The 21,635-nt window shown below is 34.4% G+C and overlaps 2 protein-coding genes across 2 annotated transcripts; one reads left to right on the top strand and one right to left on the bottom strand.

Annotated features, from left to right (window-relative positions):
• Nucleotides 1–4,181: 4,181 nt before the first annotated feature.
• On the bottom strand, nucleotides 4,182–5,108 carry LOC119819023 (olfactory receptor 5B3-like). Its single transcript, XM_038336998.1, has one exon. It carries the CDS (start codon nucleotides 5,103–5,105, stop codon nucleotides 4,182–4,184), a length of 924 nt encoding a protein of 307 aa, XP_038192926.1. The 5' UTR covers nucleotides 5,106–5,108.
• A 10,492-nt stretch (nucleotides 5,109–15,600) lies between these two features.
• LOC119819570 (olfactory receptor 5B3-like) lies at nucleotides 15,601–16,527 on the top strand. The gene has a single exon (XM_038337823.1). The coding sequence runs from the start codon at nucleotides 15,604–15,606 to the stop codon at nucleotides 16,525–16,527; it is 924 nt and encodes a 307-aa protein (XP_038193751.1). The 5' UTR covers nucleotides 15,601–15,603.
• Nucleotides 16,528–21,635: the final 5,108 nt, after the last annotated feature.

Raw genomic sequence — 21,635 nt, forward strand, 5'->3', positions numbered from 1 at the left:
CAGCTGCTGGATTCGGTTCCTGTTTCTTCTATGATTTAGTTGAATACATTTTCTGTGCATTTGAGTTAGATATCTTCTCCTTCTTTTATCCCTATTATTCTTAGGTTTGGTTTTTTCATGGTGTCCCAGATTTCCTTGATGTTTTATGCTAAGAATTTCCTGGATTTCATGTTTTCTTTGATCAATCAATATATTTCCTCTATAGTATCGTCAATACCTGAAATTCTCTATTCTATCTCTTGTGTTCTGTTGGTTATGCTTGCCTCTGTAGTTCCCATTTGTTTACCCAGATTTTTCACTTGCAGAATTTGCTCAGTGTTTTCTTTATTGCCTCCAACTGTTTATTGTCTTGAACTGTCTGAACTATTTGCTTCACCTGCTTGATTGATTTTTTTCTTGGATTTCTTTAAGAGATTTAGTGATTTCTTACATTTTTTGTTTGTTTTTTCCTCCATTTCTTAAAGGAAATTTGTCATTTTCTCTTTAAAGCACTTCTTCATCCTCATAAAGTTACATTTAAAATATTTTTCCTCTGCTTCTTCTGGGTTAAGATGATCAGGTCTTTCCTCTCTATGATCACTTGGTTCTGGTGTGACCAAGTTATTTTAAGGTTATTGAATAAATTTTTGCACTGGCACCTTCCCATCTCTTCCTTCACTTGATATCAGCAGTGTTTTTGCCTCTTGGTCCAATCCTTGCAGTTGCTGTCTGTGTCTTCAGGAAATGTTATGTGTCTGCTCTGTACTGTCACTATCTGTGTCTCAGAGAGCTGTGAAGGTCTCCCTTGTCCCGGTCTCTTGGTCGACTCTCTTGGTATGCTCTCTTGGTCCACTTTGTGCAGTCATAGCCTGTGCTTCAGAATTCCTCTCTTGATCCTCTCTGTGTAGTCATAGTCTTTGTATCAGAGTTCCTCGGAGGTTGTTGGGGATAGGAGTGTTTGGAGGCAGAGTTGGTCTTGCAGATTTCAGGGTCCAATCAATGGGGGTGGGTCTGCTGGTGAAGCCTACCTGCTGAAAGCTTCCCTTCTAACTGGCTAGAGAAGGTGACGTAGGTGAAGGAGGGTCCCTGGGTTTTGCCTCAGTATAAAATGCCTAGAGAATGGGGCACCCCTCTGAGTGGGTAGTCACTCATGTCTTGGTCTTTTCTGTGTAGTTTCACACTGTGTTTCAAAATTCCAATGAGGTAATGGGGAATAGGAGAGTTTGGGAACAGAGTAGGACTTGTCGCTTGCAGGTGGCAGTTTTAGAGGGGCCTACCTGCAGCTCTTTCCCCTTTATTGAATTGGAGTATATAAGCATGTGGAAAATAAATGTGGGCATATTCCGCATTCACTGGATAACCCTCCCAGTTCTATCCTGTCTCTGCATTTCTTTCATATCTCGGTTCCTATTTTTCTTACTTTTTTTCTTTTTTTATTTAATATGGTTTATTTTTTATATTTAAAAATTTCCATCTCCTCCCCTCCTCTTCTCCTTTCCTTCCCCTCCCCTCCACCCATACCCCCTGTCCCTACCTCTCCAGGCCAAGGAGCCATCGGGGTTCCCTACTCTATGATTTGGAATGTGTGAACACCTTCTAGGATAAACCCTGATAGATGTCACCCCAACATGTAGCAATGACAGTCATCTCCAGATTCCACACCATTCTGATGGTGGAGGTGAGGAGTAAGGTGATGAAATAGGGAATCTGTAGGCCTGGGTCATCAGTCAGTTCCAGAAGGAGGAACTCTGTTTCTTTTCTCCTATTCTTAATTGGTGTCATTTTTCAAACACGAAACAGTCCATATCTATGGGAAAAGAGAAACATGATGTTAAAGAAGTGAAATTAAAACAGAAAAACATAATTGCAGTCATGTTCCTTTGTTGAGCAATAATCCATGCCTCTCAGATTGCTTAGAAAATAAAACTTTCCCCAAATCAGATTCAATGTAGTAATTATAGGGGTTACATGTGCTAAAATTTAAAGATTGTTGATCGATCCCCTACCCAAATTTGAATTTGTTTACTCCATAAACAGATATGGAAAGTTTTAGTTACTTGATAAAAATGATGCATGGATGATCTAATTCTCCTCTATGTTCACCTTCTCTATTGCTCAATTTCCAAGGTCTGCTCTACACAGATGATTTAGATGTCTACTCCATGTTATACCATCAACAATATTAGAATTTTGTGATTACTCCTTTTGTGTAAACAACAATGCATAATATATTGAATAATTTATTATCCAGGTATGAGATATCAGTCTTTTCTTTGGGTTCATGACTATTTCAACAAAGCAGATTCCCAATTATCAGAGACCAAACAGAATTTTAAGTAAATTGAAAATAGAATAATATAAAATTATATGCTTGCCTTTGTCAGAATTCAGCATTATTTCAGTTACAATGTTTTGTTTCAATTTCTAAGAATGAGTTCCTGGAACAATCTTTTGTCCTTTAAAAATAGAGTATACTCTAAAATAAATACTGTATGTTGGCACTAAATGCATTTCTTTTTTATTTATATATATATTTAATATTTACTTAATCACAAGTTTTCAGAAAATCTGAAATTCCTCATACTTTATCCATGTCCTTCATACTCTTCCTTCAAACAGCAGCCTAAGGAACACCATTGCTGAACATAATAGATTACTTTTATGTAACTCAAAAATATAATTTTCTACCTTTTCTCCATATCGTTCATAACATCACCTGCTGGATTTGAGAGTTGCTTGTATTCTTGTTTTCTCTCAAACTTTAAGAAAAATTTTCCCATACTCTCTTCTGTATATACTTCTAATGTATTTCATCAATGATAAAAAACTGAATGGAGCAATGGTTGATAGCTATGTGAAAGATTAGCATATCCCTATGTGTAGTAGTTACGTTGGGATAACTGGGGTGATGGCAGCAACTTCATCTCGATGCATTCTGAAAGCTATTGGCAGATAATCATCAGCTCTAGCATGCAGAGACAGTTTTGGTCCATTCACTATTTAGAATTCTTTGGTCCTGACTTACCTTCACTGACCACTGAAAATTCAACAGTGTAATCATAGTAGTTGAAATATTAGATTGAGAAGCCAACAACATGCTACAGAAGACAGTAAAATATGTTTGTTGACCTTGTGAAAGTCAGCTTTCACATTATATTTGGATAGAAAAATGGTATGGTTTTGTGCTAATTTGATTTACATGGAGAATGGCAAGGAGGCTGCTATCTGCAAAAGACAGTTACCCTTCCACTTCATATTGTTTTATTTTATTTTTTTGCCATTATATCAATGAGGTTCTGTTCTCTAAAGTGTGCTCCTGCTTCTTCTGAACACACTGATGGCTTATTCTGCAATTCACTCTGACCCAGTCTGCCTCAAATTCTTGCTTGGTAGGTACATTTTCATTTCATGAAAGTCTACTTTCAAATCAAATTTTTCTTTTCTTCATCCTGTCAGAACATAACAAAATTACCAAGATGAAAATAAAATTGGCCATTCACAGAGCTGTCTTTGTCTCACAGATATCTTTTAATATGTTCTGCTTTGTGAAAACTTTTCATAAACTTGTCACACAATAGCAATGTTTCAATATTCTGGTTTTTGATTGCTTGGATGTTGAAAATGGCTATATCAGTTGGCTAAGGTAATATAGACCTGCTATATTGCTTAGCACTTTTTAAACACAGCTATATATTCTAATAATTAAACAAATTTAATTGTTTCTTACAGTCATCAAGATATCCCTATGATTTGAGCACAAATAGATGAACACAAAGGCAGACAGCAAATTCATGTTACATTGTCTTGTAGAATTTTTTCTGGCATGCATTGGTTTAGAGATAGAGAAACCTATGACTGTGTCTTCTCTTCAATGGGTTTCTTTATGTACCTAATTATAGTGATTTGTGCTGATATAACAGAAAAGTATTGCACAAAATTAATTGAATATGATAATATAGTCAATTAGTTTTTTTCACAAGCTGGAATAAAGTTATCAAAGACAATTTCTTTAGGTTTTACTCTTCTGAACAAGATGTTAACATTTTCACCAAAAACACACTATTACTGAGGTGAAGATGACACTTAAAGATTTTCAAGCCTCTGTATAGTAGAAAATGTGAGTCAGTGTAGAATTAAGAAGAATGGAATGAATGAATCTAGATGCTCTGTAACCCAAAAGTTAATAATCAAAGCTGTAAACATCATCTTGACTTTAATACAAACTTTGTGAATGCACTCTTCACCTCCTTATTCCTTAAGCTGTATACCAGAGGGTTCAACATAGGAATGACCATGGTGTAGAACACGGATGCTATTTTGTCTGTGTCCATGGAGTGACTGGAGCTGGGCTGCAAGTACATGAATATGATTGTACCATAGAAAATGGAAACAGCTGTGAAATGGGAGGCACAAGTAGAGAGAGCTTTGCAATATGCTGCAACAGAGTTCATGTTTAGAATGTTGGTAAAAATGAACATGTATGATATTAAGATAAGTATTAGAGCAAAAAAGATATTGAAGCTGGCCACATAAATAAGAACCAGTTCATTGACATGTCGGTCAGAGCAAGATACAATCATGACTGCTAGAACGTCACAGAAAAAATGGTGGACCACATTAGACTCACAGAAAGAGAGACTTAATGCATCCAAAGTACAGATGGAAGCATTCAGGAAACCACAGATATAACAGCCAATGACTAGACATGCACACACACTAGTTGTCATGGTGGTGGCATAATGTAGGGGCTTACATACTGCTACATAGCGATCATAGGCCATTGTGACCAAAAGGTAGTTCTCCACATTGGCAAAGGTTGCAAAAAAGAACATCTGAGAGGCACAAGCATTGTAGGATATGATCTTGTCTCCTGTAAGGAATCCAACTATGACCTTTGGAGTGACTGTTGTTGAGTAACAAAAGTCCACGAAGGACAAGTTGCAGAGAAAAATGTACATGGGGTTGTGAAGCCGAGAGTCCAAAAGAATCAACAGGAACATCCCCAGGTTCCCAACCAGGGTGATGGTATAGATGAGGAGGAAAATGATGAAGAGAGGAAGCTGCAGATGTGGGTCATTTGTGAGTCCCATAAGTATAAACTGTGTCACTTCTGTCCTGTTCTCCATCAGTGATATCTGTTAGTAAAAAGGACTTAAGTAAAAAATAGGGTACTATAAGGGGTTGGAGAGATAGTTCAGTTGTCAGAAGCAAAGGCTTTCTATTCCAAAGGACTCAGCAACTTCCTGTCAGCTCACAACTGTCTATAATTCTAGGACCAATGGATCTAACATCATCTGGCCCCTGCACTTATGAGACAAATGTTCTACACAGACATAAATGCAGGCAAAGTACCATACACATAGAATTCGTTTCTTTTTTATTTATTAAACCATTTATCAATCGACATTTATAAATGATGAGTCTATAGGCATGGAGCTTTTCATTGACATATGTAGGTACTCTATGATATTTTTGTATTAATAATTATTCAAGTTATATATTACCATCTAATAAATCACCGTAGAAGCCAGTATTTTGAAGTAAAGAGCACAGTTTTACTTGTTCCTAAAGCTTCATTGAGGACAGGTGAGGAATGACTATCTCTCTTGAGCTGACATCAGCTGGAAGGTTGGGAGCTGTGACATCTATAGACTTGCCATGGGTGCATCTTGTCATAGAAATTATTTGTCACTTGGACCCTCAGCTGAGGCACCACTGGAGCACTACAGATTCGTTTCTGAAATTCTTTTCCAATATTTATTTAAGGATATATTTTATGTACTTGAGTGTTAGGTATTCATATATATGAGGAGATGACATCTGTTTACATTATTATGTACTAACAAATCGCGCTGGGAATTGAACTCAGAATCTCTGAAAGAGCAGGTATTTTTCTTAAGAACAGAGCCATATCTCCAGCCCTAAATTAATGTTGATTTTCTTTTAAAAAATATATGAGCATGGAGTATGCTGGAATTGGAATCAGTGAGATATTACAGATTTTCTACCAAAATCAAAAGTATATAAATATTTTAGGTATAATAGGCAGTTTAGTAACTCTATAAAATGATTTTCTTTAGTAAAATAATATATAAATATATATATAATATAATTATATATTATATAATAATATATTTATTATTGTACCAGTTAATTTTTGTTGGGCTCTGTAGAACTAACACAATTGTACTTTCCTGCCAGGAGGTATTATAAGAACAGTCTTCTCTCAGTCAGTACAAGTCTCTGATAAATTTTTACATCCATGAAAATTGGGTGGTACAAGAGATTTAAAATTTCTGCGTATTTAAATAACATAATTACCAGATTTTCTTCTGAATTCAGGTGAACAATTTGCCCATAGAAAGCTACAAATCTAAAATAATTTAACTTAATTATAATGAAATTTATTTTTCTATATTTAATAAGAGACAACTGAGTAACACACTCAGTTGCAATTTCATCTTGTTCACTCTATAGTTGTTCTCAATAAAGATCAAATGAGTGATTAATCCCAAATGGAAATGTTTCTTCTGAATACTAAATGTTCTGAATAATGTTTTAGACTTGAATTGCATTCAAACTCCTCTTTCCACACACATCTTAGTGTTTTTTATACAACACATATAGATACATTGAGGACATACCCAGGAACAAGAAGTTATGATTAGCTCAAGGAAGACTTTATCTTGAATCAATATTGCTAATGATGTACAGAATAGCTTTGTTGAGCTTACGGGTATGATGAAAGATCATTCAATCTCAAAAGCAGTTTGGAATGAAGAAATATCATTAACTAAAACACAGAGAACTCAAGTTATTGGAGAAGATAAATACTGCAATCATCCACTGACTATAAAGAAGCATCTAACTCTTCTGAACAGAATATAGCCATCTACAGAATGAAGTCAGTAGTGCAAACTACTTGGTACGGTATGATTTTGAAAAGATACTAGTGTATTAAAGGCAAGAAGTGGTGGTTTTAAGCATATTTAAGTGAATATTATTTTTATGTTGTCATTAAAATGTAACAACAGCATATAGGACTTTATTTCTGGACAAGTTTAATCTTGAGAATTCTTTCTACAAATTGTGTTTTCTGCATTTTGGCTCCGTGATTGTCTGTGCTTTGTCATGATTCTTGTTTTTTTTTACGTCAGGAATATCAATGCTAATCATAAATTCTCACTCCCATCATTGTTTTCAAATTTTACTTTTTGTAATCCATAATTGTAGATAAAATATTCCTCCTTTCTTAACTTTTGGTTTTACTTTTCTCTAGAGAATATCCCTCAGGAAGAAGAGAGACCCTGAAACCAAGATTCCTAGTTTATGGTCTGTGTTTATCTCATAAATATAGTGTTATAGTCTAATGATTCTTAAACTTTCTTGTTTAGCTTGGCATTTTTGGAAGGTTATCCTCTATAACTTTATCAACTATCATTTTCTTGAGTATTTGGTTACATTTTTTTGTGTAAGTATATATTATTTAAAATATTTTAGTTTCCAATCTTATAATGACTTTCATCATTATGCTATATTATCTACAAATGGAGTGGTTTTTTGTGTGTGTGTCTGTGTAAAGTAGAACAGAAAGTATTATTTCTTACCTTATTAGTAGGAAAACAAGATTTATGAAGTCACATGTTAATCTCATTTTTAAGTAGTATGAGAAGCACTCAAGGTGCAATAGTTGGAGATTCCATTCCACGGTGATCCCGATCTCATAGCATGTGGGTTGAAATGTGGTTGAATAAATATTAATTTCTTTCTAACCCTTCATCAATGTACAGAAAGATTATTTGTCTTCTGGGATTATGTCTTTTGTGATTATTTTTACCTCCAAGTAAACTGAACCTATAGTGGACAAGATAAAATTACAATAAACAAATTGCATTTTATATACTTTCTGATTAAATAATTTACTATATGAATCATTAAATCTCCTGTAATATTTTGACATCTACACATAGTCTCAGAATTTTAAACTGGTTTTAGAAAAACTTAGTCTTTAAACTGTTTTAACTATCAAAATGGTTTTTATATATCTTCTCAATAAACTCATGGTTGGTATACACATCCCACTTACTTTCTGGGAATTATATTTTACAGTAGTATGTTTATGAAATGTAGGCAGCCAGTTTTAAGTAGAGGCATATTCTACAGGGAATACTCACTCTACAAGATCAAAAACTCACTATGCAATATTTCACAAACCCTTTTCCAAAAGCTTGCTGTTAGAAAGTGATCAGTTTCCAACTCATCTAAAGCAAGAGGGAAGGACAGAACTTATGCACAGATCAAGTTATAAACTCGCCATGAACTACTCCTCTTCCCTAGGAGGAGTCACTTACCTGCTTATTAGGAAAACATACATAAAAACCAGATTAAGATTATTTCTCTCCTATAGTTTACAGGTTGTGTCTGTATATAAAAAACAGAAGTTTTAACAAAACCTATGAAGAACTTTCCAAATACAATCAGTCAATGGGATTTTTCTCTTTGACTGTTTTACCTCAGTTTGCTTGAACACCGATAGCTTATCTTCAGGGTAATTAGAAAAACTGCAAATATTAGCAATAAATACATGTATTAACAATGACTGCCGTTCAGAAATAAATAGAATCTAGTGGCAATGCTCTGCTTCTCCTAGTGTGCCATATTGGGATTTGGGAGGCTAGCGCATGGGGATGTAGAGAGAAATATAGACACCCAGAGAGCTCTGGGGACTTTCCCCAGAGTTTGTCTGAAGATCATCATCCAGACTTCTTAGGGAAAAAGCAATTAATCAACCCTGGGGAGCAGGCTAGTTTCTGTATCTTAGAAGTTTAATTTACTTCTTAATGGGTAAATGAAAACACAAAAGTCACACATCTTAATGAAGTACCAAGCAAAGTTTCAGTACCTAATATTTATTATAAAAGTTCAAGTCTGGTTAAGAATGCCTGTCTTCTCAAACACTATTTGTGGTAAAAACTTTGAAAATTCTCCATCTAGCATTTTCATTTCTTCTAGAATTTTCTTTTCATTCATTTAAGTATTTTCAAAACATAATACATTATTGTTATCTATAGAAACCCTTGTGCCCAATAGTGCATCTCAGCTCTTTGTTCCTTCCTAGTTGTTCCTCTGCATAATATCTAATGACCCTTAATCATTTTATGTACTATCCTTTATAATATGTTACAGAATGCTGTATATTGAATTTTACAAATAAGTCTATTTATTCCTATTTACAACAATTTAATTTTTTAAAATTTTTTGTTACATTTTTCTGTTATTTTTTTTTCCTCATTTTTTTTATTAAAGATTTCCATCTCCTTCCCTCCTTCTCCCTCTTCCCTCCCCTCCCTTCCACCCATACCCTCTCTCCACCCCTCTCCAAGACAAAGAGCCATCAGGGTTCCCTTCACTATGTTAAGTCCAAGGTCCTCCCAGCTCCCCCTATGTCCAGGAAGGTGAGCAACCAAACTGACAAGGCTCACAGTGAGCCCGTCCATGCTGTAGAGTTCATGTTCATTGCCGTTGTCCTTGGTTTCTCAGTCCTCCTCCACCATCAGCCACATTCAGAGAGTCCGGTTTGGTCCCCTGTCCATCAGTCCCATTCCAACTGGACTTGGTGGTCTCCCGTTAGGTCTGTCCCACCGTCTCAATGGGGTAAACGCACTCCTCACGGTCCTGACTTCATTGTTCATGATCTCCCTCCTTTTGCTCCTCATCGGGACCTTGGGAGCTCACCTACTCATTTATGCTGTGCATTTATGTAGCAGGAAGAATGACTTGCAGAAATCAGTTCTTTCCTTTCTACATGTAGTTCCCTAGATTTGAACACAGACCCATATAGCTTGGGAAAAAATTCCCTTAACCACTATTTTATACCAATATTCCCCATTTATTAATTATTGAAATTGCTGCTACCAAGAAAACATGCTTTACTCTATTCTTTCCCAAGCTTTCTGTGGATTCAATTATTGAACATTTATTTGTTACTCAGACATTTGAACTTCCTCTACTAATTATTCTTTGTTTAAATATCTACCCAAATTTTACCTGGATTACTTATTTTTTTTAAAATATGTTGAGTTCCTTATATATTATGTATACTGGCCATATATCTGGTGAGGAATTAGTAAAGAGTTTTTTCCATTCTTTAGGTTTCTGTTTTGTCATAAAACAGCGTGGTTTGCCATGCTGAAACTTTTCAGTTCCATGAGTTCCCATTTATTAATTGTTAGCATTAGTGTCTACACAATCTTTGTCCTGATCAGGAAATTGTCATCTGGACCAACAAGTTCAAGGGTAACCCATACTTTCTCTTCTGTCTGAGTCAGTGCTTATCTTTTATGTTGGGTCTTTGATCATTTGAATTTAGGGTGTACCATGAGGGAGAGAAAAAAGAAAAGGGGAATTTAATACAATTGCATTTTTTCTATTTTTAATGTCTATTAATTTTTATTAAATAAAAATACTATAGATAAGGAAGAAGTTATTTCAAAAACAGCCTATGAAACTAGCTTTAACTTGTTAACAAAGTCAGATAAGAATATATGGTGGTTGGTTTCGGTAACTTGACAGAATCTAGAGTCACCTGTGAATGATGTCTGAGTGAAGGATTGCCTAGATTAGGCTGGCTTATGTATATCTGTGGGGGACTGTCTTGATTTATTGAAAGAACTGTGCACTATGGGTAGCATCTTTCTCTGGGAAAAGGATCCATTTGAAGAATAGAGAAAGTGGATAAAGCATTAGCATGTAGCATTATTTTCTTTGTCCTCTGTTCCTGATTTTCGTTTCTGGGAGATTCTCCTTCAGGTTTCTGTAGCCTTGAATTCCCAGTAATGATGGTCTATAACCTGGAATTAAGACCCAAGTTAACTAACTTTTATGTTGCTTTGGTTAGAAAATTTTAATATAACAACAGGAAATGAAACTAAGACAGGGTATAAATAATAGGAGAGTAGATGTTCAATATCTTTCTTTCATAAGTGTATACAAAAAATCCTCAACAAGGTGCTTAGAACATAAATTAAGAAGTATATTAGAAAAATGTTTATCATGATCAAATGCAACCTGTCCCTAAATTAATAAAGCAAACATTCTAGAATTAAAGTCATATATCCATAGCCAAGTCATGCTTAAAAATGTCCCAAGGAAATTCACTGGAACAAGGGATAATGATATTGGGAGACCCAGATATGCACAAGAAGAAGAAAACTGCATACACATCAACTTTCCAGCTGCAAGACTATCTTCAATATAAATGAAAGACTTAAATGAAAGAGAAAAACTATGAAAATACTAGAGGAAAACATAGGGGACACACTTGATGACATTTATTGCAATTGGTGAAATTTATTTCTTGTTTTGTTTCATGAATAATCACACAGAAAACATCAAGAAGAAACAAATAAAAATATGGTTGTCTCAAGGAAAAAAAATCTTGGCAAAGAAAATAGTGTCTAGAATAATATCAAAAACATACAAAATAGGAAACAGCCAAACTTGACCATCTAAAAAGGGGTTGTTTTACAGTTTATAAAATGATTATTAAACTCAATTATAAATAATTAATACACACACACTGATGATACAGACCAGTGGTTAAAGGAGCTTGTTTCCAAGCCTAGGATTTGTGTTCAAACCCTGGGACCCACATGAGGAAAGGAGAGAGATGATTTCTTCATGTAATTCTACCTTCTACGCACAAACACAATAAATGAATAAATGAATACACAAATAACACATAAGTATAATAGAAAATAAAATATTTGCTTAGTGGTCAATAGAAATAAGTAGACATATTTGTAAAATGTGACACACACCATCCTGTAGAGTACTATAAGGGATAGCATGTAAAAGATTCATTAAAGGTCATTGAATATTAAAGGAAAGTACAGTTAGCTAGAAACAAGAACCTGAGATACACTATTGGGAACAAGGCTTACTATAGATAGCAATAATGTATTATGCTTTTGGAAATACTAGAATGAATGAAAATAAAATGTAGAAAGAAATAAAAGGAAAATTCTAGAAGGAAGGATTCAGAAAGTTTTTTTTTTTTTTTTTACCACAAAGAAATAGTGTTTGAGAAGACAGGCATTCTTAACCCAACTTGAATTTTCCAATAAACATTGTGCATAGAAACATTGCAAGGTATCTCATTAATATTTATGACTTTTGTTTTTTCATTTGCCTATTAAGAAGTAAATGAAACTTCTAAGAAACAGAAACTAGTTTACTCCCCAAGGCTGATTAATTGCTTTTTCCCTAAGAAGACTGGGTGATGGTCTTGAGATAAGTTCTCTGGGAACTCTCCAGAGCTCTCTGAGTATCTATATTTTTCTCTACATCTCAATGCACTAGCCTCTGAAGTTCCAATGTGGCACACCAGAGGAAAAGCTGCATGCCATACCATTAGGTGCCATTTATTTTCTGAATGGCAGTTATTGTTAATACATGCACTCATTGTTAAAAATGCAACATTTCCAGCTAATCTGAAGATTAGCAACAGGTTATCAAGCAAGCTGAGGTAAAACAGTCAGAGAAAATATCTTATTGACTGTATTTGGCAAGTTCTTCATGCATTTCTTACAGAGTTCAGTTTTTTGTATACATACACAACCTGTGAACAATGGGAGAGAAGTAATCTTGTATAGTTTTGAAGTAGTATGTATTCCTAATAAGGAGGTAAGTGATTCTGTGAAGGAGAGAGGAACAATGCATGGTGAATTCAGAACTTAATCTGTGCATAAGTTCTGTTCTTCCCTCTTGCTTTAGATGAGTGGAAAACTGATCATTTTCTAAGATCAAGCTCCTGGAAAAGGGTTTGTGAAATATTGCATAGTGATTTTTTAAAATTTTAGAATGAGTATCCCCTGCAAAATATTCTTCTACTTAAAGCTGGCTGCCTACATTTCATAAAATTACTAGTGTGAAGTATATTTCTAAGAAAATAAGTGGGATGTGTATATAAACTATGAGTTTATTGAGAACAGATGTTTAAAAATAATTTTGAGAGCTGAAACTAGTCAAAGGCTAAGAGTTATTCTAAAACTGTTTTTGTAATTCTGAGTCTAGGTATAAATGTCAAAATATTATAAGTGATTTAATAATTCATATAATAAGTTATTCTTCTCAGAAAGACTATAAAATGCAATTTGGTTCCTGTAACTTTATTTTATTCACTATATGTTTGATTTATTTGGAGATAAAAGAAATCACAAAAAAACCCAGAAAATAGAATTATAGTAATATAATATTAGTATTTTAATATGCAAATTATAAATACTTATAATATTGAGATTACCATGTAACTTCATACATTTTAAATTTTCCTAATAAAGTAATAAATAATACTTTCTGTTCTACTTTATATACATACACATACTTCCTGTTCTGCTTTACACACACACACACACAGACAGAGAGAGAGAGAGAGAGAGAGAGAGAGAGAGAGAGATAGATTCACATACACATGCACACATCTTTTGTAGATAATATAACAAATGATAAAAATTACTACATAAGGTAAGATTGGCAACTAAATTTTTTTATTGAACATATATATATATATATATATATATATATATATTTAAAGTGACCAAATGATCAAGAAAATAATGATAGGAAATAAGAGTTAGAATTCATATCTTTCTAAATATTACAAGTCAAACATAGTTTAAGTATCATTAGACTACAAGAACACTATGTCTATGAGATAAACGAAGTCCATAATCAAGGAACTTGGGATCCAGGATCTCTGTTCTTGCTGAAGGATAATATCCTGAGAAAAGACAAACTAAAAATTAAGAAAAGAGAAATATTTTATTTAAAATTGTGAATTATAAGAATTAAACTTTTGAAAACAATGATGAACATGAAATTACAAAACCAACACTAATATCCTAAGAATAAAATCAAACTGAGATTGATAACAAGGCACAGACAATTCCAGGGGCCCAAATGTAGAAAAGGCAATTTGGAAAATTACTTCTCAAGTCTTAAACTTACCCAGAACTAAAGTTCTGTAGCTATTGTCACATAGCTATGATAACAAGGTCAGGACAACTCACCAAACTGTCCTTAACAACAAGCATTTTTTCCTTTTTTATATTACTTTATTTTTCCCAATAATAGCCCAAGTATATCTCATTAATATCTTCATTTTGTACATAACTATATGGTGTTTAGAGGAGCTAGGTGCTCTCTAGGTAGTCATTAGATGATGTCTGTATGTACCTCTTCGAAGAACACGAACTCTCTGAGTTTTTGTTGGCAATATTTCTTCATTCCAAACTGCTTCTGAGGTGGAACATTCTCTCAACATATATGTATGCCTAACAAATCTAGTATGTACAGCATTTAGCGATATTGATTCAAGATAAAGCTGTCCTTGAACTAATCATAACTTCTTGCTTTTAGTGTATTCTTATCAATCTATCTATCATCTATCTATCTATCTATCTATCTGTCTGTCTGTCTGTCTGTCTGTCTGTCTGTCCGTCTGTCTGTCTGTCTATCTATATTAGATATATGTATTATATATATAATACATCTATATTAGATAGATGTATTAAGAGCATTACAATGTGTGTAGAAAGAAGACTTAAAATGTTTAAAGCTCATTACTTCATTCATAACTTTAAATATTCAGTAGACACATTCTACAGTTAGGTATTAATCACTTCTTTAATCTTTAATAAAAACAGGTAAATAGTGACCAAGATGAAATTATTACACAGTATGCCACTCAGTTCACTCTGATTAAACCTAAAAATATTTCTTTACCATAATTAATATTAATTATTTTGGATAATAAGGTTACAGCGGGCAAAGAGTTTTCTTGGATTTAGAAGAGAAACTGATAATAAGGTTATTTAAATATACATAAATTTTACATCTCTTGTGTCTCACAATTTACATGGATGTAATAATTTATCAAAGACTTAGTGATAGGAAGCAGACTATTTCTATAGTACATTTTGGCAGGGAAGCACGTTTTAGATCTCAGGAAATGCTAACTGGCACATAGATATATTAAAACAAACCATTTCAACACAGTTACTAAACAGCCTATATATAGTTAAAATATTTATATACTTTTGATTTTTAGTAGAAAATCTATAAAGTTCCACAGATTCAATTCCTTCATTACTCCATTCTCACAGAATTTTTTTTTAAATTAAACATTCACTTAGGACCAGATAGATGGCTCAGCTATAAAGAGCACTACCTCCTTCTGAGAGGTCCTGCGTTCAATTTTCACTTGTTGGCTCATAACCATCAGTAATGTGAGTGTGTGCCCTTTTCTGATGTGCATGAAGACATAACACTCATGTACATAAAAATGAATACATAAGTAAATCTTGGAACAAAACTTAAGGATTGAATTCTATGTATATGCGTTCTTTGCCTTCATATATGTTTGTGCAAAATGTTTGCCTCCTACTTGCAGAGGTAAAAAAGATCATTTTAGATCCCTTGGTACTGGAGTTATAGACAGTCTTAATCTGTCAGTCAGGTGCTAAGGCTTTTGGAATAGAAAGCCAGTGATTTTCCTGTTCTCCAATCTCTTGTTATATTCCATTTAATTGTTTCAGGTCGTCTGTTGATTAACAGATATCATTGATGGAGAACAGGACAGGAGTGACACAGTTTATACTTATGGGAATCACAAATGACCCAAATTTGCAGCTTCCTCTCTTTATCATTTTCCTCCTCATCTATACCATCACCCTGGTTGGGAACCTGGGGATGTTCCTGTTGATTCTTTTGGACTCTCGGCTTCACAACCCCATGTATATTTTTCTCTGCAACTTGTCCTTTGTGGACTTTTGTTACTCAACAACAGTCACTCCAAAGGTCATAGCTGGATTCCTTACAGGAGACAAGATCATGTCCTACAATGCTTGTGCCTCCCAGATGTTCTTTTTTGCAACCTTTGCCGATTTGGAAAACTACTTTTTGGTCTCAATGGCCTATGATCGCTATGTAGCAGTATGTAAGCCTCTACACTATGCCACCACCATGACAACTAGTGTGTGTGCACGTCTAGTTATTGGCTGTTATATCTGTGGTTTCCTGAATGCTTCCATCTATACTGTGGATGCATTAAGTCTCTCTTTCTGTGAGTCTACTGTGGTCCACCATTTTTTCTGTGACGTTCTAGCAGTCATGATTGTATCTTGCTCTGACCGACATGTCAATGAACTGGTTCTTATTTATTTAGCCAGCTTCAATATCTTTTTTGCTCTTATACTTATCTTAATATCCTACATATTCATTTTTATAAACATTTTAAAGATGAGCTCTGTTGCAGGATATCGTAAAGCTCTCTCCACTTGTACCTCCCATTTCACAGCTGTTTCCATTTTCTATGGGACACTCATATTCATGTACTTGCAGCCCCGCTCCAGTCACTCCATGGACACTGACAAAATAGCATCTATTTTCTACACCATGTTCATTCCTATGCTGAACCCTCTGGTTTACAGCCTAAGGAATAAGGAGGTAAAGAATGCATTCACAAAGATTGTATTAAAGTCAAGATAATGTTTATAGCTTTGATTGTAATGTTTTGGGATACAAAACATATGAATTCTTTCCTTTCATCTTTATTCTACACCAAATCATATTTTCCTACTCTACATTGGCTTCAAGAACTTGACTTGGCTTCTTCACCTCAGTAATTGTGTGTGGGTTGTGAAAAAGTTAAGATCTTCTTTAGAAGAGTAAAACATAAATAGTATGTCTATTGTTGTAGGACTTGTACCTTGTAAAGATTTGTTACTTGTATTTTAAGAAAATTCTGATTGTCCAGTAACCAGGCAGGAAGTATAGGTAGGGTGACCGGGCAGGGAATAAAGGCAGGATAACAAGAACAGAATTCTGGAATGAGGAAAGAGTGAGTCTATAGTTGTGACTCAGCTGTAGAGGAAGCAAGATGAAGATGCTCAATGATAAAGGTATCAAGCCACACGAATAACACAGAGAATTATGGGCTAATATGTTATAAGAGTTAATAAGAAGCCTGAGCCTATTAAGCCTATTAAGACTAACCAGTTTATATGTAATGTAGACCTCTGTGTTTTCTTTAGGACTGAATGGCTGTGGGACTGGGCAGGACAGAAATCTTACTCAACAGTCTAAAATAACTTAAAGCCAGCTTATGAAAATGCTAATTGACAATATTATCACATTCAAACATTTTATGCAACATTTTTCTGTTACATCAGCAAAAATCAAAGTAATCAGGTGTATAATGAAACCAACTGAAGATTTGACACATTTGTAAATTTCTCATGGAAACATACAAGTTCATATCAGAAAAATTCTATATAAACTTTAACATTAATTTTTTATGTGTCTGCATTTATGTATATGTACTGATTTACAAAGACAGTTCATATTTGATAATCACACATTGGTCCTAAGTCATTGTGCAGATTTGAATGCTTGTAAGAGGCTTGAAGAATCAGGATAGAAGACTGAGTCATTTATAAAAATTATAGAAGGCATAAAAGAAGACTTTACTGATTTTTTTTACAAAGATTGAGTTCAGTTGTAAATAGAATGATATCAGACCCAGTATCTGGACAAATATTAATTGAATCTTTGTCTTTTAAAAATGGTACTACATAATGTCAATCATTAATTAGGTTTCTGAGGACAAGATTAGCACCCATAGATGAATGAATCTGAAATGTAGTTTATATTAGACCTCACACTTGTGATAATACTTAGATAGGAGAAGTGTTTTCTAAAAATTATAAGAAAAATTAAAAGGTCAGATATCTTATTTTGTGGTAAACAAGATGAACTAGAAAAAGGATTGCAGACAAGGTATTCCTGGAAACATTTTCTTTTTCTTTAGAGAACCCAAACAGACGGCCACAGTCTTCTGGAATATGCAGCCGGTGTGGCAAGACCAGGTTTGGACTAACAAATGAAGACAGATGAATTAACTCTTAGCTATTGTGAAACACCTTTGGGGCCTCTCATAGATCCAAATGTCAATTTTGGGTCAATCATTCCTGTTAGCACTGGGGTAAACCCCTCTATAGCAATTAAAAAACAATGCATATTGTTGAAAACCACACTGCTCTGAATGACTTGACAGCTTCAATAGATCAACAAAAATTTCAGAAGAGACTATAAAACAAATGTTTTGGCAAACTTCTATGGGTGATAAATGAACAAAGCTAAAGGTATTGTGGTTGAAGGTTTATTGGACACAAGCACAGATGCAACAATAATATCATCCAAATCTTGGCATCCAGATTGGCCTCTTCAGGAGGTAAATATTCAGCTTCTAGGGATTAAAATTTTTTCTCAGGTAAAACAAAGTACAAGGTTGGTTGAGTGTAAAGGGACAGAAGGACAGGTAGGAGAATGAAAGCCATATGTAACTAACATAGCAATAAATTTATGGGGGAGTGATTTGTTATAGCAATGGAAAACCAAGATCAACATTCCTCCAATTTCAGCAACAAACCATAAAGTATACTTTGGAGAAAAATATGAAAAGGTGTTATCAATAATAGTCATTGACCATTCAGTTTGTACATAAGTAGGGCACAAGAGTTGCTCATCTTTCAAAAATACTAACAGCCCTACCTTTCAAATGGTTACCCAACAATCTGTGTAGATGAAACAATGGCCTTTGATATCAGAAAAGCTACAAGTATCAAGTCAGTTGGTATAGGAGCAATTAAATATCCAACATATTGAAGAATCAGTCATTTCTTGAAATTCTCCTATAATTATTATTAAAAAGAAATCTGGAAAATGGAGAATGTTAACAGATTTCAGGGCCATAAATAGGTGATTTAGCCAATATTATCTTTACAGTCTGTGAACCACAAATGGAGTGGATCATAGAGTTTTCTGTTTTCTCAGGGGAAGAAAAGGGATGTAGAGACAATAAGGATGGGTTTAAAAGATGAGCCATCTTTTCAGTCTGGGAAGGTGAAGAAGAGGGTGAGGTGATCCTTTCTCCATTACTCCATGGAAGAATTAAATTTATTTCCTAATATTTGACTCCTAAACTTCATTGAATAATAAAATTTTAAAAGAAGCCACAATAAAAACCTACAAACCCCTGAGCTTAAATTGACCTGAGTGCTTCTCTAGATTAATTTTCATGGTACCAGAAAGGACTATGTAAAATTTAAAACAACAGAGATAACCAAGAATTCTACAAAGATATGATGCCCCTAAAACATATTGCATAATAACCCTTAAGGTACAATATTGGCAAAACACCTTGGTAATAACCAATATCTCTCTAATTAGATTAAAGACCCACTCAAAAAAAGGGCTGCCATTCCTGGTTCTAGACACCTGGATAACCACTTAGTGCTAGTTAAGTTAATATTTACTGAAAGAAAATATACAAACTCTAATTGACTAAACCAGCATAATCCCTAAAAACAAACTCTATTTGTTTTTATCCACAAGGTAAGCATACAAACCTGCTTGTTTATAACTGAATGAAAACATACAAGATAAAAATAGAAAGAGAGAAGATATCTTGTGCTGCTAAATGGTATGACTCTTAAAGTTGTTGAGTTACAAAAATGTCAGTGCTGGATGTGGATATTGCCTTGTGAATTGTTAGTCAGGGAGACTGTAGAGTTTTTAAAACAACAGAGACTCTTGTAATTCTTCTTGATTACTCAGTATAAATAGTTGGTAAGACCTTATGACTAAAGCAGCATTAGCATTCATATTTGTTGTAAGATACAAAGAAATTAACCTGAAACTGAGCTTTAACAATCTCAGAAGTTACCAGAAGGTAGTACAAAGGTTACTGAGAAAGAAAAGTTTTCAATGGTCTTACCCAAATGTGAGCCCTCTAGACTACAATACCAAACTTCTAAGCAAGATGGACTCATTAGCATAACAGTAGATTGGTTGTTATAGGGTGTAACTGACAGTCCTTTGGATTTGAAGCCTAGTTGATAAGAGAGAGCTCATGGCTGGTACTATCAGAAAAAAAATGACAGAGGATGTCTGGACCCTGGTAGGGTGGTGACTTACTACTGTTCTTTAGCTAATGTGAAATGATATCAAATAACTTTCAACATATTTATGCTTCCATCAGTAGAATAATACAGCAAAACAACTTTAACCATATAAAAATGCTATTCTCTACTTTAACCATATAAAATGCTATTCTCTACTTTAACCATATAAAAATGCTATTCTCTACTTTAATCGTAGAATGATTTTTTTTTCTATGGTGGTAAATAAGATGACAGACATTTGGATTCTCAAGTTGCTAAGAATATGTGACATTGGGTTTTAAGCTCTAAAGAGGTCATTTATGCCATTCACTAAGATGCTCAGTGAATATCACCGAGGAGGAATGTCACATTGCTGGTGAGAGTGCAAGGTGCAAACCTGCACAGATACAATGGAAATCAATATAGCATTTCCTCAGAAAACTGGGAATCTTCAAGCTATACCACTCTTAGCCACATTTTGAAAGAATATTCAATCATACCACAAGGATACTTGAAGGTGCGTGGTTGATCGGCAGTTATGATTCACCAGACAAGCTTTAATATATATAATTCAGTTTTAATAAAGGAAAGGAAAGGGAACTTACAAATCCAAGGTTCCAGCGAGGAGGGCAGGAAAACAAAGAGCAGGCAGGCCGCAGGCCCGCAAGATTTTATAAGTCAATATTAGCCTAAGGGGGACACGCCTAAGAGGGACACGCCTAAGAGGGACACGCCTTTAGACCAAGGGGGACACGCCTTTAAACCAAGGGGGACACGCCTTACAAAACAAGGTTTTGGGCTAGGCTTCCCCTTCATCTCCCCCTTTTGTCTAAATAAGACAGAACCAAACCAAATACAACTATATTCAATAGGAACAAATAATAAATATAAAATTACAAACAATATTAAGAAGAAACATATAACAAAAGTTTTACTAAGCATTCTATTTCAAGGAGTCTAAATAATGTAGAGGGTAACTACAATTATCTAATCTTCAACCCCATCAAAGATCTGAGAAGGGAAGTAATATTACTTAAGCAACCAGGAAGTACAAACAAGAAACTTCCAAAATGTGCAACAAATGACAGAGACAACTAACTACCTGGGCAGTCACCCAAAGTTTCGTTTTGCAATGTTGAGGCAACCAACTTTGGCTAAGGCCTAACACAACTGACATAACATTTTTCAAAGGCAAGGAACTTTTTGTAGAACTGTCCAACCCTGTCTTGGCAAGATAAGACAATCCTGTTTTTATCCATTTACGGATACTCTGAAACTCTGTCAGTGGTCGAGGTATGGGCTTTTTCTTTGCCTAAAGGCCACTTCTGCCAAGAAGAAGACAAGCTCCCAGTGGAGTGTCTTTGGTGCTCAACATTCTCTCGGGAGTAGAGTGGTGTTGCCAGGAGTGATTGTGTCTCATAAGTATCAAACTCTAGGTTAGATTAAAGGCCATGTTCTACAGCTCTTCAAAGAGGTCGAAGATTATACTATCTATACTAAATATAATTTCTATGTATCTAAAAAACCTGAAAAACAACTGTGCAATAAATGAGGACAATATCCCCAAACGTAAACAATGTCATTATACAAATAATATCAGAGGTAGAAATGTACATTGCAATATGATAAATATCTCAATATAACAATTGTTTT

This window comes from Arvicola amphibius, chromosome 1 (assembly GCF_903992535.2).
Source record: "Arvicola amphibius chromosome 1, mArvAmp1.2, whole genome shotgun sequence".
NCBI lineage: Eukaryota > Metazoa > Chordata > Mammalia > Rodentia > Cricetidae > Arvicola > Arvicola amphibius.

Coding starts and splice junctions, on each gene's coding strand:
- LOC119819570 (XM_038337823.1), top strand. CDS start 15,604: ATGGAGAACAGGACAGGAGTGACACAGTTTATACTTATGGGAATCACA.
- LOC119819023 (XM_038336998.1), bottom strand. CDS start 5,105: ATGGAGAACAGGACAGAAGTGACACAGTTTATACTTATGGGACTCACA.